Source organism: Vipera ursinii (genome assembly GCF_947247035.1).
Source record: "Vipera ursinii genome assembly, chromosome: 2".
NCBI classification, from domain to species: domain Eukaryota; kingdom Metazoa; phylum Chordata; class Lepidosauria; order Squamata; family Viperidae; genus Vipera; species Vipera ursinii.
In genome coordinates this window covers 6,161,597-6,178,868 of record NC_139513.1, presented here as the reverse complement: position 1 = coordinate 6,178,868, position 17,272 = coordinate 6,161,597, and the positions used below count along the sequence as shown (strand labels likewise).

At 45.7% G+C, this 17,272-nt stretch overlaps 1 protein-coding gene and 1 long non-coding RNA gene across 5 annotated transcripts in view; both read left to right on the top strand.

Moving 5' to 3' along the window:
- Nucleotides 1–17,272, top strand: part of LOC310635946 — an 871,275-nt gene that overhangs the window by 832,534 nt on the left and 21,469 nt on the right. The gene's annotated exons all lie outside the window — the stretch shown is intronic.
- LOC310635874 (zinc finger protein 202-like) lies at nucleotides 513–17,116 on the top strand. Of its 2 annotated transcripts, XM_083355215.1 has the most exons (6): nucleotides 513–614; nucleotides 1,349–1,880; nucleotides 2,354–2,480; nucleotides 3,725–3,795; nucleotides 5,873–5,999; nucleotides 10,608–17,116. In XM_083355215.1, the coding sequence occupies exons 2-6, from the start codon at nucleotides 1,473–1,475 to the stop codon at nucleotides 12,644–12,646; spliced, it is 2,772 nt and encodes a 923-aa protein (XP_083211341.1). In that variant the 5' UTR covers nucleotides 513–614; nucleotides 1,349–1,472; the 3' UTR covers nucleotides 12,647–17,116. The 2 variants fall into 2 exon arrangements, with proteins under 2 accessions (XP_083211341.1, XP_083211342.1); XM_083355216.1 differs by lacking the exons at nucleotides 513–614; nucleotides 10,608–17,116 and adding an exon at nucleotides 7,586–7,830 and having other exon boundaries at nucleotides 944–1,880.

Sequence of the window (17,272 nt, the reverse complement as noted above, 5' to 3'; positions counted from 1 at the left end):
CACTGCTTCTTTGTCCTGCTTTGGAGAATAGCTCGACTCCCTCTTCTTTGTGGACCCTTCCAGGCTCTGTTATTGAGCCTTCGCAGACCCCCCCTCTCAAAGCCAATCGGAATCTTCCCTTCAAATCCGCTGGAAATCACAGATTCAAATCCATCCTAACAATCCTGCAAGCGTCGCAGCTCTTTCGCTTTCCTCCCTTCAGACTGGGACGGAGCATGCGCCGGAGAGCTTGGCGAGCAATTGGCTATTGCAGGGGGGAAAAAAGCGTGAGGGTGGGGTGGAACGGCCTCCCTTTAAAAGGGAGCAGGATGGCGGGGAGGCTGCCGGAATGTTGCCTCTCTAGGAAGAAGCGCTTTCTCTCGCCCCGCATTCCGAGCCTTTCCCCGCCCCATCCCGCCGGAGGCGGCGAGGGCGGGGGGCTGCCAGAGTGTTGCCTCTCTAGGAAGAATCTCTCTCTCTCTCCCCGCATTCCAAGCTCTCCCCCCCCCGGAGGCGGCGAGGGCGGGGCTAATTGAAGAGCCGGGATTTTTTGTTGCCCAGATCGGGGATCGTGGGGAAGCACGAACCCGCGTGTCCGAAAGGCTTTCTTTCCCGGGAAGGCTGGGAGGGAGGTGGTGAGTGTGTGTGTGTGGGGGGGGTGTCCCCAAAAGAGGGTGGGTTGCTGAAGCCCAGCGCAGGCAGAGAGAGGCCGGTTCAGCTCCGCTCCGTTATTCCCCTGGGAGATTCCCTGCTTGGGGTGGGGGGGTCTCCTTCGGCGGGACCCGCGATCCGGGGGGAGGGAGCGTCTGAATCGCCGGCCAGCCGTGGGATTGGCTTAGAGGACCCAGGAGCCAAAGGGGAGGCGACGCTTGCCTGCTTTGCAATTGGGTTTAATGGCCCTGGGTGGCTTAGCAAGCGGGTGAGCCGGTCGTGGGAACCAGATCGTTGCGGAGGGGGCGGGGGGGGGAAAGTGGCAAGATGCGCATCTCGGAGGCTTTGCAGAAGTTGGGGCTGCTCCATCCCTGGAGGCTTTCGAGAAAAGATTGGGACCGCCAGCCGTCTAAACGGGTATATAGGGCCTCCCGCTTGAGCAAGGGGTTGGACCAGATGACCTCCAAGGTCCCTTCCAGCCCTCTATCCCGATTGATTGATTGATTGATTAAAGCCTTATTTGCAGTGCTTTTTTTGTATAAGAAAAAGGTGCCGGAACTCACACATGTCATACAAACCGCCTTGCCTACCCTACAAGGTTCCATCCAAAAAAGGTGCCGGAACTCCGTTCTGGGCGTTCTATGAGAAAAAAAGCCCTGCTTATTTGTATCGGTAAGGTTGCTCAGCCTTTGCTTCAGACTCTTCCTCCCTGTCTTAGAAGCCCTTACAAGGTGGTGTGTCTGCTGTTCAGCGTCCCAGAGGCTCCTCGCTAGATGCGGCTGAGAAGGGGAGCAGCTGAATAGATGCCGTGAAGGAAGCTCTCGGCTTGCCTGGCCCGCAAGATGGACGTGCCGAAGTCAGGCGGAGGAGGGTGGAGAGGAGCTTCAGGCCTTCCTGAAGCTGAGCCCGAGGAAGGCGGAGAGGCCTGGCCCACCAGAGCCAAGCCAGAGACCCTCCGCGAGGACCCGCCAGGCTCAGAGGCCGAGCGCTTCCGCCGCTTTTGCTACCCGGAGTCGGCGGGGCCCCGGGAAGCTTGCAGCCGCCTGCAGCAGCTTTGCCATCGATGGCTGAAGCCCGAGAGGAGCACCAAAGCTCAAGTGGTGGACCTGGTGATCCTGGAGCAGTTCTTGGCTGTGCTGCCCCCGGAAATGGCGGCCTGGCTGAGGGAGTGCGGAGCGGAGAGCTGCTCCCAGGCGGTGGCCCTGGCCGAAGGCTTCTTGCTGAGCCAGGCCGAGGAGCAGAGACAGCAGGTGAGAGGCTCCGTCCTGGGAGGATCCCCTCAGGAGGACGGTCCGATTTCCTTTGCTGTGTTGTTCACCACAAGTGCAGGTTGTAGCAGTTGAAGGGGTTGCCCTCCCCCTTGGGTGCCAGACTTCTGTTTCCCTGTCCAGATCTTTCCACGGGAGGGAGGAGAATCCCAAGGGAGTTTGCATCTTCACCTAGGGCAGGGGTAGGCAACCTTGGCTCTTTTATGACTCGTGGACTTCAACTCCCAGAATTCCTCAGCCAGCCACGCTGAGGGGAAAGGGAGGTTTCCAAGCTGAGCCATGCTGCCTCAGGAATTCTGGGAGTTGAAGTCCACGAGTCATAAAAGAGCCAAGGTTGCCCACCCCTGACCTAGGGATATAAGATGGTCCAGCTTTGAAGGCATAACAGAATTCCTTCGTTCCAATGTTCGGTTGTTGTACCTTTGGTCCTCTTGTGATTCTGGCTCTTATTTCAGACGCAGGAGCCCTTAATGAAGGCCGTTTTGGTGTCTCCGGAAGGAAGGGAAGGTCTTTGTGGTCCCTCTACGGAGCAACTGTCGGGAAGGATGCCTGAGGAGGATCCAAGTCGGGTTGTGTTACCCCGTAAGTGAAAGTCAGTTTTGAGGGCATTGAGGTTTGAAGTGCTTTCATTCATGTACTGTTTTTACACACACACACACAGAGAGAGAGAGAGAGAAAGAGAGAGAGAGAGAGAGAGAGAAAATTTGGGCTGGGGTTATTTATTTAGCATATGGCTGGTCACACACAGAATTAAAAGCACTTCATATTTACAAGTTAGAACAGTTAAAACATTTTTTTTAAAAAAAGCAATTATAAAACCTAAGAGGAATACAGAAATAACATTTCAGAGTTTAACGTTGAGTTTGGAGATCCAGTCAGTAGCTGCCGTTGTTATGCAGAGGAAGTCCTTAAAATCTCCTGGGTATCTTCTATTAGTGCATTCCCTCACTATATGTTGGGTAGTCTGTCGGGGAGTCCCACAGTCACATTGTGCTGAAGGTGTCTTTCCCTATTTATACAGAGAATCAGCACACACCCCATGAGTCGTTCTAATTCTATTGTATGTCACCCATATGTGTCGGGGTAGATTAAATCCTGGAGGTATACTATTAGGATTAATATGCTCAGAAATATCTTGGGAGGTATAGCTACTCCATGCTTCCATCCACTTTTGTATAGTGCTCTGATGTTTGGCGAGCAGCTTAAGCGCTGTGAGGAGTGGTGGATTTCTTGACTTTAAAAGACATCTTAAGAGATCAGAGGTATAGGCATGAATGGGTAGAGAGGAGTTTAGCAGGATCTTACTATACTCCCGAATGAGAGCTTCTTGTCGTCGTAAGTGCAGGGGAAGTATGTGGCTAAGAACTGGTAGCCAGTGAATAGGTGTAGGGCTGGGGTTAGTTCATAATAAAGGGACACGGTGGCTCAGTGGGTTGGGACGCTGAGCTTGTCGATCAGAAGGTCGGCAGTTTGGCGGGTCGAATCCCGAGTGCCGCGTAGCAGAGTGAGCGCCTGTTACTCGTCCCGGCTTCTGCCAACCTAGCAGTTTGAAAGCACGTAAAAATGCAAGTAGAAAAATAGGGACCACTACGGTGGGAAGGTAACAGCGTTCCGTGCACCTTTGGCGTCTAGTCATGCCAGCCACATGACCACGGAGACGTCCTCGGACAAGCGCTGGCTCTTCGGCTTTGAAACGGAGATGAGCACCGGCCCCTAGAGTTGGAAACGACTAGCACACATGTGCGGGGGAACCTTTACCTTTACTATATTCTAGATATCTAGTTTATACTAGATACCTAGTTTATAATGCTTCCCTTTTATCTCAGTCACAGGGAGTGGGAGGCCGCTGATGGAAATTGCTGAAGCATCTCCTCTGCGTGGTGGAACAAAGGCTCAGGTAGGGGAACTTCATGAAAGCACAGAAATCTTTGTGGGGCAGTGGGGATGTCTGGTTTTGCCGTGGGATTCGGTGTAGAGCCTTGAGATCAGGAGTTGGTTTGGCCCCGCTTTTCAAATGGTTATTTAACCACAACCCTATGTCGCGTCCAGGACATGAACGTTGTCCATGGGGGTTGTGGTTAGTCGGACACGATTTCGCAACTAACAACTACGTCACGTCAAAAGTGAACGATACACGTAACAATTCCCCAATATTAAGTTAAAAAATCCTTCCCCTAAAGCTATGCAAGCAACTACGTTCCCCAATACATCTTCTTGGTGGGCTTTTTTTGCAACGCCCAGCCTGCAGTCTCCGGAGCAGCTGATCGGTTCTCATGGGACAAAAGATTATTTTGACTAGCGAAGCAGCTGGCAACCCCCCTCCCTTCATTCTATGTGGCAACCGAAAATGAGTAGGAATTATGGCTGCAGCCGTGCTCGTTTGTAGAGTGAACATCCTACACATCAGTATAATTTGTGCAAATAGCTGAGTATTGTTAAGTTTCTTGTTCCTGCAGCCGTTTACAGTATTTTACCTTAAAATAAATCCCTTGCTGTCTAAGGCAGATGCAAGAAGAAGAATCGGATAGCATGTTGTGAAAGCAAAGAGTCATTTTAATGTATCTACTTTTATTAAACCATTACTAGGACTCCTCACAATCTGTTAATAAATAAAGCAGTTAAATTGTAACACTAAGAATTGATTAGCATTAAATAAGTTGTCCCAAAGGTGCTTTTTCATGAGGCAACTGGACTTTCTCGTTTTTCTTTGAAGACATTTCGCTTCTCATCCAAGAAGCTTCTTCAGCTCTGACTGGATGGTGGGGAAGGGAAGGATTTATACTCCTGGCAGACAGCTGGTCATTTGCCTTCTTTTAGAGAGTCATTGAGGCCACCTGGAGGTTTATCTGTGTCATCAGGGTAGTGAGTAGTGCAACTGAGTAGTGCAAATGGTTGCGGAGCCTTCTTGGAACTGAAGACTGTGTTGTAGACTGGAGATAGATGATGTCGTATCCCTCTGTTAAGCGGGGGGGCTGTTCAATTTTGACATGGATGACCCCTTTGACCCCTCTTTCAAACCAGTAGCCCTCTCTGTCCCAAATGTGGACTTTGCTGCCCTCGCGTCTTGGATGAGAAGCGAAACGTCTTCAAAGAAAAACAAGAAAGTCCAGTTGCTTCGGTGAAAAAGCATCTGTGGGACAACCATGAGCTGGATGACTGAGAAACTCCACAGACGTTAAATAAGTTACAAAAACACATCAGCTTAAAATGTGTTTATACGAAGCTTGTATTTAAGCCTTGGTGGAGCAGTGGGCTAATGCCTCCTTAAGTAACACCAGCTGCCTGCAATTATTGCAGGTTCGCATCCCACCAGGCTCAAGGTTGACTCAGGCTTCCATCCTTCCGAGGTAGGTAAAATGAGGACCCAGATTGTTGGGGGCAATAAGCTGACTTTGTAATAATGCCGCTGGGGGGGGCGAAAGCCCTAATAAGCAGGCATATACATAGAATGAAGGCTATTGCTAAGCACATTGATTTGTGCTTAGATCGTAAGCTGCCCTGAGTCTTCGGAGAAGGGCGGGATATAAATGGGATTAAAATAAAAAAAATGCTCCTGCAAAAATAAATCTTGGGGTGTAAAAAAAAATGGTTTCAGAGAGAAGCACATCAGACAAATTCACTGAGTTCTGAAGAGGAATCAGGCCAGGAAGAAACCCGAACCATGCAAATGGATTAGGGTGCTACTCTTCCCCTGTGCACCTCTAATGATTCCTATGTTCACCCAAGGAAGAATTCTCAAAGATGGCCGCCTTATTAAACTGCAACCTAGAGGTTCAAGTTCCGTCTTTGTTGTACACTTGTGAATATTTTGAAGGGGTAGTAAATCTTTCAAGAGGCACCTATAAGAACTGATTTTGTAAAAAAATAAAAAAGAGCATTTTCTCTTTTACAAAACTTTGCTATTTTAAGATATATGAAATCTGGGACAGAACTTCCGCGATGTCTTCTGAGGAACATATCCTCTTGATTTCCAGGGCTTTGTGTCCTTTGAGGAGGTGGCTGTGTATTTCACGGAGGAGGAGTGGAGACTGCTGGATCCCAGCCAGAGAGCCTTACATGGGGAAGTCATGCTGGAGAATTCTAGGAATGTGGCCGCTCTGGGTAAGGAGCTCTCTGGGTTCAATTAATTGTGGAAAGTCTTTTGTCCTAAGTGCTAAGAACACCTGGGAAAATATGCTCCGTGTGTTGTGACTCAGGGCCAGCTTGTGGGTCCGGCAGCCGGCTCAGATGTCTCGGATGACTCAGATGAGGGGGAGGAGGAGGGTGTGGAAGACGAACTGGCTGATGATGGCTTGGAGGCTTCGCAGAGCCCCCAGCCAGGGCCCTCTTCTCAGCTGCGCGAGCCCAATAGTGCGGAGGATGATGACCCACAGCTGGCCCTGTTCAAGGACGCCCGACGCAGGAGGCAGTCGAGCAGGAACAAGCAGAGAAAGGCTGTGGGACTCCTCGGAAGGAGGCACAGGGAGGCCACGCCCTGAACTCTAAATAAAAGGAGTGTTTGGGGAAGGGCTGGTTGCTGAAAGCAACCGTTCCGTTTGAGAATCTAAGTTCCGGTTTCTTGTTTCATGTTCTGTTGTTTTGCTTGTGAATTAAACTTGGCAGACGCTTTCCAGCCTCAGACGCTCTCCAGTCTCTACTGTTTGAACAGGGGTTTGCCTTACTGCAAGGCCGGTAGCAGGCTGGTTCAGAACACCGTGTCTCTCTGATTTCTGTTCCTAATAACCATCCAATTTCCTAAGTTACCTCATCCCCAGTGACAGTGGGGCTGTTTGATCATAGGGCCTTCCTTTGGCTCTGAGTAAATCATGTGTAAACTCCCTGTAGGGCTGAGAACAAGTTGCATTATTTCCCTGAGTACTTCAGCCCAAATACAGGAAATAATGCAATACAGGTAGTCCTCAATTTACAACCACAATTGAGCCCAAAATTTACGTTGTGAGAAAATGGTTAAGTGAGTTTCACCCCGTTTTACAACTTTTTTTTTGCCACATTTGTTCTGTGAATGAATAGCTGCAGTTCTTAAATTAGTAACATGGCTGTTATGTGAACCTGGTTGACTTTGCTTGTCAGAAAGGGGCAAAAAAGGGGATCACATGACCCCGGGACACGGCAACTGTCATAAATGCGAGTCAGTTGCCTAGCATCTGAACGTAAATCAGATGATCCTGCAATAGTCGTAAAATGGTCAGAAGTCACTTCTTCAGTGCCTTTGTAACTTCATATGGTCACTAAGTGAACTGTTGTAAGTCGAGGACTACCTGTATGGTTCTTTTAACAGCTTTTTTAAAAGATAGTGTTTGGAAACCTTGGAAGATTTCAAGAAGCTACATAAGTTTAAATTTGGTTAGTACTGGTCTAGGCCAGGTTGTAGGCAACCTTGGCTCTTCTATAACTTGTGGACTTCAATTCCCAGAATTCCTAGGCCAGGGGTAGGCAACCTTGGCTCTTTTATGACTCGTGGACTTCAACTCCCAGAATTCCTGGCTGGCTCAGGAATTCTGGGAATTGAAGTCCACGAGTCATAAAAGAGCCAAGGTTGCCTACTCCTGGCCTAGGCAGATGTCACAAAACTGCTGCATAAGCAAATTCATATTTTAACATTCCTGCCATGATACCGTACTTATTGGCGATTCAGCATCTTCTCAACATTCCCGCACATCTAAAGTTTTCCTTTCATCAATTTATAGCTTCTCCAGTCCATCTTCCTCCTGATCCTCCTACTTAATGCTGTTGCAGTCTTCTTCGTCCTTTTCTTCCTCCTTGGTGTCCATATTGTCTCCGCTTACTACTGCCAGCTGGATTACAGGGGCTGTGTTGTTGTTTGGTGTGCCACTGCCTCCTTGCTTTCCACCTCTTCCCCCCCACCCCCCTGGTTGCCGGGCTTCATCAGAAATAGCCCGCTACTTCCAGGGGTTATGCAGAGCCGTTTTGGAGGAGCAAACTAGGAGGAGGAGGAGGAGGAGGAGGTTTGCAATAGTGGTGAGTATCTGTAGCTCAGGTGTAGAATGCAGGTGAAGGTTCGTTCTCCGAGCTTGTGGGTTGGTTTCCAAACATTTCGTTACTAGGCTAGGTAAGATCTTCAGCGGAGTTTAGGGCAGACATGTCAAACTTGTGACGTCATGTGACGTCACGCAACGTATCAGGAGAGTTTCGCCATTGCCGGCAATGGGGTGGGCGTGGCTTCTGGATGACGCGTCCGGCCCATGGACCGGCAGTTTGACACCCCTGGTATAGGGGATGTCTCCGTCAGCGTTCCACTGTTTATAAGGGCTTCAGGTGGGAGTGTGTCCATTGAGGGTCTTGTGATGGGTCAGGTGTGAGTCATCAGTGAGAGGCTTGTGATGAGGAGGTTATATCAGGATCATTGGGATCCTGAACTGCTGGTGGGGAGGGGAGGGGCCTCGTGTGGGTTGGTTGAGGGTCAGTGCTGTCTTGGATTGGCTGTGCGGTTGATTTGGATTCTGAGGGGTTCGTAGGCTGATTGTTGGTCAATGTGTCTGTTGAATGAGTTGCTCGTGGAGTGCCAGGCTTCGATGAACTCACGAGCGTGGCAGCTGGTAGCATGGCCAATGATTTTAGTGTTGCTCCAATCGAACTGGCGTTGTTGGGTGTTGGTGTGGGTAGAGATGAAGGATTGACGACGTTCGTGGATCCTGGTTTTTAGTTGACATGATGTTTGTCTCTCCTAGAAATGGTTGCAATCGTTATAGTTGATTTTGTAGATTGCATTGTTTCTAGGAGGAGGAGGGGATGGTGGCAAGGGATGGGGATAAGCCCAGCACTGGAAGAAGCCCGAAGATTGTGTGGCTTGAAGGCAGCCAGTGGCAGGGATCCCAGCAGAGGGGAGCTATGATGGATGCCAAGGAAGAAGATAATAATTGCACAGAGGAGGACATAAAATAACAACAGCAACAATAGTAATAGGTGCCTTGGGTGCAATCCCAAATCAACTGGAGCACCACTTGAACACCATTGGCATTGACAAATTCACCATTAGTCAATTGCAAAAGGCGGCCTTACTAGGAACTGCTTCCATCCTGCGATGATATCTATAATACCATCAAACATCCACATCTGCCTATCCCAGGTCCTTGGTAGGGACTCGATAGGTAAGCAAGAATGCCAAATCCAGTCTGAACATCTGGCTGACTGTGATGATGATGATGGTGATGATGATGATGATGATGATGATGAATAACAACAATAATAATAATAAGTTGGAAGGGATCTTGAAGGTCTTCTGGTCCAACCCCCTGGTTGTGCAGTCTCTTTGTAAAAACTTCCAGTGTTGGAAGGTCTGCTGGAAGGGATGGTAGTGGAATACAGCATTGTCTTTGTCTTGGCCGTGCTGTGCATGGTGACTAAAAGGACAGTGATGGGAGGGAGATAGGTTGGGGACTGTAGAAGCTGAGGCAATTCTACAATCCCCTGAACGTGTCCCTTGCTTTGGAAGAACTGGGGCTCAAGGCCGATCTGTACAATGTAGGGCATTTCCAAAACTGCATTTGTTATAATAAACGTCAAGGCATTAATTGAAGAGGCCCACAATTCCTTCATCCATTTAATTATTAATAGCCCCTTGACCTCCTGATCATTCGGACAGAGATTAGATTTTTTTTTTCGTAAGAAAAAAGCCCCCAGAATTACCTCATAATATCTCATAGAAAGAGTGCAGAGAAGAACAACAAAGATGATCAGGGGACTGGAGGCTAAAACATATAAAGAACGGTTGCTGGAATTGGGTATGTCTAGTTTAATGAAGAGAAGGACGAGTGGTGACATGATAGCAGCCTCAGGGGCTGCCCCAAAGAAGAGGGAGTCAAGCTATTCTCCAAAGCACCTGAACACAAGACAAGAAGCAACGGGTGGAAACTAGTCAAGGAGAGAAGCAACCTAGAACTATGGAGAAACTTCCTGACAGTTAGAACAATTAATGAGTGGAACAACCTGCCTCCAGAAGCTGTGAATGCTCCAACACTGGAGGTTTTTAAGAAGAGACTAGACAATTATTTCTCTGAAATGGGTATAGGGTTTCCTGCCTAAGCAGGGGGTTGGACCAGAAGACCTCCAACCTCTATTCTGGCGGCCCCCAGGGGGAGGGCATTCTCAGTGGGCGTGCCTGCCCTTTGGAATCAGCTGCCTGTCGAACTCCGGATGGCCCCCGACCTTTGCTCGTTTCGCCGGGACCTAAAAACCTGGCTATTCGAGCTTGCTGGCCTGGACTGAGGGTTTGGGTTTTTAGTTTTTAATTTTCGGGGCTATTTAATTCTATTTTAACTTTGTATATTGTTTTTTTTTAATTGCCCTGTAAACCGCCCTGAGTCCTTCGGGAAATGGGCGGTATATAAATCCAAATAATATTCTATTCTATTCTATTCTATTCTATTCTATTCTATTCTATTCTATTCTATTCTATTCTATTCTATTCTATTCTATTCTATTCTACACTCTACACTCTACACTCTACACTCTACACTCTACACTCTACTCTACTCTTATTCTACTCTACTCTACTCTTACTCTACTCTATACTCTTCTTATAAAATTAAGAGGGAATAATTGCAGAGGCACTACTAAAAAATAAAATAGAAATTTGGTTCTTTCCAGTCATACAAAGAAGAACTCAGTAAAATCTTAGATATACAGAAATAACAGGTGCACCTTTTTTTCTATTGTGTAACGATTAACTTTTTTCTCTCTCCAAACCAGGTTATAGGCAGGAGCAAACTAATTACAAGGAGCCCAGTGTAGCAATATTACAAATGATCAAGTCTGAAGAAGGAATGCTTGGAAATCAAGGGACATCACAAAGCAGTAAGAAAAACTGCATAATGAATGGAGGGAAGAGCTCTTCTCCTTTCGGATATAATGAATTCCATGACTTCTCAACCCAGCTAGTACAACAAGGAGAAGATAAAGGAAAATATAGTGGATGTGGTGAAAGAGACAACAGGAGGTTTGATTTGCGTAAATATTGTATAACCCAGACTGACGAGGAACAATATGACTATCGAGAGGATGGGAAGAAGTTCAATTATATCTCTTCTGTTAATTTATGTTACCAGTCGTATCTCAAAGACACACCCTGTGCATTTATAAATTGTGAGGAAAGTTTTGATTTGAGCAGTCATCCTATTTCCCACAAGAGTGAAAAACAGTGTGAGTATGAAGAAGGTTCCAGTAAGAAAGAGTTGCTTATTTCACCCGCTGAAACTCCCCCAAAGGAGAAACCATATAAATGTTTGCAGTGCGGAAAGGCCTTCACACAGAGATGTAAACTTACCATACATGAAAGAATCCACACAGGGGAAAAGCCATATGCATGCCTGGTCTGTAGAAAGACCTTCACGCAGAGATGTAAATTAATCATACACGAAAGGATCCACACAGGGGAGAAACCGTATATATGCCTGGTGTGTGGAAGAGGATTCAACCAGAGTGGTCACCTTACAAGACATCAAAGAACCCACACTGGAGAGAAACCATACACTTGTCTGAAGTGTGGAAGGAAATTCAGTGAAAGTTCAAGCCTTGTGATGCATGTAAGAAGCCACACAGGAGAGAAACCATATGTATGTACGGAATGCGGAAAGAGCTTCCGTCAAAACAGTGTCTTTGTTTGCCACAGAAGGATCCACACAGGAGAGAAACCATACAAATGCTTGGAGTGTGGAAAGAGCTTCAGTCAGAACAGTAGCCTTTTGAAACATAAAAGAATTCATACAGGGGAAAAACCATATCAGTGCCTGGACTGTGGAAAGAGTTTCATTGTACGCTCGGACCTTACGTATCATAGAAAAATGCACACAGGAGAGAAATCATTTCAGTGTTTGGAATGCGGGAAGAGCTTCAATTGCAGCCGTTACTTTATTCGCCACAAAAAGATCCACATGGGAGAAAAACCACACAAATGCATGGAGTGTGGAAAGAGTTTCAGTCAGAACAGTCACCTTGTCAAACATAAAAGGATTCACACCGGGGAGAAACCGTATCAGTGCCTGGAGTGTGGTAAGAGTTTTACTGCAGCCTTACATCTTACATATCACAGAAGAATGCACACCGGGGAAAAACCATATAAGTGTTTGGAATGTGGAAAGAGTTTCAACTGCAGCAGTTATTTTATTTGCCATAAAAGGATACACACGGGGGAGAAACCTTACAAGTGTTTGGAATGTGGAAAGCGGTTCAATAGAAGCAGTCATCTCTCTTATCATAAAAGGAGGCATACAGGAGAGAAACCATATAAATGCACAGAGTGTGGAAAGAGCTTTTCGTATAACAATGGTCTTAGATATCATCAAAGAATCCATACAGGGGAGAAACCATATACCTGCTTGAAGTGTGGAAAGAAGTTTAGTGCAAGTGCAAATCTGATGATGCATATAAGAATCCACACAGGGGAGAAACCGTATAAATGTCTGGAGTGCGGAAAGAGCTTCCGTCAGAACAGTGTCTTTGTTTGCCATAAAAGGATCCACACGGGGGAGAAACCGTACAAATGCATGGAGTGCGGCAAGAATTTCCGTCAGAACAGTAATCTTATCATACATAAAATAATTCACACGGGAGAGAAACCGTACCAATGCACAGAGTGTGGAAAGAGCTTCAGTCACAAAAGTCACCTCACGAGACATAAAAAAATCCACACGGGAGAGAAACCCTGTAAGTGCACAGATTGTGGAAAGAGTTTTAGTCGAAATAGTCACCTTACGAAGCATAAAAGAATCCACATGAGAGAGAAATCATAACTCAGGAGTTTTCATCACACAAGTATTTTCTTCTCACAAAGGGACATAACAAGGAAAAAAAACAATAGAAATTTGTTGACTGTTCAGTTGCAACAGTAAGTAGCCTTTATCAGACCTAAAGGAATTCACATAAGGGAGAACCATAAAAACACCTGAAGTTCATTTCTCATTAAAAGTCGTATTGTGGGAAGAATGCCTGGAATAAATGAAAATTGATTACCAGGACCACCTTTTTTTTCCTTAAAAAAACAACACAAGAGAAAACAGTTTGGTTGAGCTGCATGGTCTTAAACGTGCAGTGTGTAGAAAGACTGTATCCATTTGGTATAAAAATTACACCTAGGAATGGATCAAAGAAACTGTTTCAATAAGACTCTTTCATCTTACATCCCAGAGACCTTCCACTCAGGAGAGAAATTGTAAATGAGTGGAATATGGAAAGGGTAGTAGTGATGGCTGAACCTGCAAGGTGGCCCTGATAAAGAGCAACTTCATTTTGTTACTCAAAAAAGGAATCATAATCATTGCCAAGTAATATTTCTGCCTGGTTAATCCCACATGTTAAGCCGTATTTCTTTGAAGGTGATGCACGTAAGTAAAGGTGAAGGGTTTTGATCATGACCTGTGGATATCATTTTGATCCCCTGAAGAGATCTCTGATTAAGATCCTGTATCTGAGCTTTACTTCTTATGACTTTCTCCAATTGGTTCTTCTCAGCATTATTAGTAAAGGTAAAAGTAAAGGTTCCCCTGCACATGTATGCTAGTCGTTTCCGACTCTAGGGGCCAGTGCTCATCTCCGTTTCAAAGCCGAAGAGCCAGCGCTTGTCCGAGGACGTCTCCGTGGTCATGTGGCTGGTATGACTAGACGCCAAAGGCGCACAGAACGCTGTTACCTTCCCACCATGGTGGTCCCTATTTTTCTACTTGCATTTTTTATGTGCTTTCTAACTGCTAGGTTGGCAGAAGCTGGGACGAGTAACAGGTGCTCTGTTACGCGGCACTCGGGATTCGACCCGCCAAACTGCCGACCTTCTGATCGACAAGCTCAGCATCCTAACCCACTGAGCCACCGCGTCCCTTTTCAGCATTATTACCAACCAGTAATTATGAAATTTTGTAATTTATTATTATTTTTTTCTTCTTCCAACATGCAGTGTTTAATGTTCCAGGTGGCCCAAGTTAGGCGTCCTAGCTTAGTTCCTGAAATAGGCCTCAATTGGTAACTGCTGTCATTTGTTGAAACAAACAAACAAATAAAAACCTAAATATACATTCAAAATGTCTGTGGAGATTCTCAGTCATCCAGGTTATAGTTTCCTGGATCTGGATTTCCACCATCCAATCAGAGCTGAAGAAGCTCCTTGAATGAGAAGCAAAACATCCTCAAAGAAAAACAAGAAAGTCCAGTTGCCTCGTGGAAAAGCATCTTTGGGATATATTCAAAACATTTTCTCTGACAATAAAGAAAATGCGAAAAGAGGAGAAAAGATTGAAAGGGCTCCAGAGAGGAATGCCTGAAGGAGGAATTATTGCTATTTATTATGATGATTATATATACCAGAATGTGAAATCATAGCCGCCAGTTCTTTAGCTAGTGATGGTCTATATTATTGTGGTGTGTCACACAGTCAGCCAGTGGTTTAGACTGGATTTGGCATTATATTTTTGTCTCACTTTTTTTTTTTACATTTGAACACCTCAAGGTGTCAAATACAGGTAGTCCTTGACATACGACCAAAGTTGAGCCCAGAATTTATGTTTCTAAGTGAGAAATTCGTTGAGTTTTGTCCCATTTTACGACTGTTCTTGCCACATTTGGTAACTGAATTCCTGCAGTTGTTAAATTAGTCACCAAATTTTACAAAAACGTCACGATGAGGACAATGGTGAAACTGTCAAATACTCAATAAGTTCCTCAACCGAATCCCGGCTTAAAAACAGGAACGTGCTTCTTCCTCTCAAATACCCCATTTTTACCAACTCTGTAAAATGTTTGCTACAGTCTTGTCCCTTAATTTAAGACGAATCAAATATTTAGGACTTTTTTCTCCCCTTTTCCTAAGGAGCACGCTACTTTCTCCTGCTGTATCCTTTGTCAGTAAAAGAGTAGTTGAATTTCTCTCTCTTTCCCCCCCCCCCCGATTCTGCATCTCCAGATAGGGGGTTTGCTTCAAATGAGTGCAGTGTTTTCTTCGTTTTTCCAAAGGGGTGTGAAGGTGTAACATGGGATGTGAAAAGGAAGTAAACCACGTTCTTAGAAACTTAAAAAGACAACAAAATAAAGAGGGAGCACATTTAACTAAACAAACTGAATTGGACCAGGAAGAGCCACCTCAAATCCGACGATTACGTGAAATACTATTCAGAGCGTGAGATCCTCTGAAATAATGGGGTGGCCATGATACTCAGAAAGGACTTTGCTGACTCTGTTCCCATCCATGTTTATTAAACAAGATCCATCGTTTCCCAGTCAAAAAAAGCTAGGCGGTAATTATCTCGGATCGATGGCTGATGCTTAGTTTTGCTTTGGCATTTTTTGGGTTGCCTTTGAGGGTTCCTCTATTCTTCAAATTTTTGAGCTGCCTGTGCTCTTGAGTCGTGTGGTAGTCACACTGCTGTTTGGTTTCCTGACAGCATTCCTCAAGAGGTGTTCTCCCCTCTTCAGACCAAGTGCCATTGTTCTGTTCCAGCCTACAACCGGCCCTGTTTGTGTGTCAGGGACAACCCCTTTTTCCTTTTTAGTCAGTAGGCTGGAAAAACCCATCCCAAATTTATTTACAGTTCAAACAAAAAAGCAACAGAATATTTCCTTCAATAAATGAATCAAAATATCAAACAAGAGTCAACAAACAGGAGTTAAACAGAAGTAGCAAGAACAGACCAGGATTACCTTAGAATGTCTCCAAACGGTTACCTTCAGCAACCAGCCCCGCCCACACTTTCCCCTTTTATTATCAGTCCCAAGGTGTGGCTTCTCACTGCCTTCTCCTCTCACTGAGTTGCCTCATTGCTTTGCTCTGCTCTGCTAGATTTCCTTCTGCTTCTAGCGTCTGAACAGATTCAGCTGTGACTCTTCTGAGTCTGACACCTCATACTCACACAGCTGAGCCTCATGAGGAACATGACTGGAGGGGCTAGGCTGAGAGTCCTGCAGTGTATCAGAGCCTCCCTCTGACACCAAAAGCTCTCCAAACCCCTCCTCCTCTTCCTCAGATTCATCGGACTCAGCTGCTGGGAGCACAAGCTGATACTGAATCACAACAGCCATTTACTCTGGGAAGAAAGAGAGCTTCCCATATTTAAGGGTGAAGGTTCGTTCTCCGAGCTTGTGGGTTGGTTTCCGAACATCTCATTAACCAGGCTAGGTAACATCTTCAGTAGAGTTTAAATCCCCTGAACTCCACTGAAGATGTTAACTAGCGTATCTATATGCAGGTCAATTATCCCAAAGATGCTATTTTGTGAGACAACTGGACTTCCTTGTTTTTTCTTTGAAGAAGTTTCACTTCTCATCAACGAAGCTTCTTCAGCTCTGACTGGATGGTGAGGAAGGGGAGGATTTATACACCTTGCAGACAGCTGGTCATTTGCCTTCTTTTAGAGAGTCGTTGAGGCCACCTGGAGGTTTATCTGTGTCCTCAGGGTGACCTGAGTGGTGCAGATAGGTGTGGACCCTTCTTGGAGCTATTGAAAGGACTGTGTTGTTGACTGGAGATAGATGATGTATCCTTCACCCTCTGTTCAGTTTTGACAGACGGTTTCTTTGACCCGTCTTTCAAACCGGCGGTCCTCTATGTCCAAAATGTGGACTTTACTGTCTTTGAGTGGCCTTTGTCTTTTAAATGCAGATGGACTGCTGACTCTTGTCCTAATGGGTTTGTTCTCCTGTGTTGTGCCTGATAGTGAAATGTTCAGAAACCAACCCACAAGGTCGGAGAACAAAACCTCACCGTTATCTTACACCTGAGTCACAGATATTTGCCGCTATTGCTTCCCACATTTTGTAGGAAAGAAAATCATGATTAAAAAGCTCAAACAGGATCTTCCTGACTGAGGCAGGGATATCTCGTGTACACACTAAAGCAGTCATGTCAAACTCGCGACATCACGTGATGTTGCGCAACGTATCGGGAGAGTTTTGCTGTTGCCGGCAATGGGGTGGACACGGTTTCTGAATGACATGTCTGGCCTGTGGGCCAGCAGTTTGACACCCCCTGCCCTAAAGAGAGTTATTACAACTTCCTCTTTGGTTTCATTGTCTAGGAGTAGGGATAAGGTGCTTGGGGAATGAGGAGGGGGTTGGGGTATGGACTTGGATTTAACATCTCTCAGCCTGATGTTTTCTCGTGTAGATTTGTCTGTTGGAGAGTCTTGTTAGTTCCTGTGTGTGGAGCATTTTCTTGTATTTATCTTTATTGCCAATGATTGCTTGACATGTAAGTACTTCCAGCTAAAAAATAAACTGTATCATGGTTTGTTTATTATTATGATTTCAAAGATTTTTTTTGATAGAAATATATATTTGATAGAAATATATATTAAAACAATATAGAAAGTGTAATAAAAAAAATACAGGGGGAAACAATCTGAACAATAAATACAGGTGGATAACTAAGATAGCTT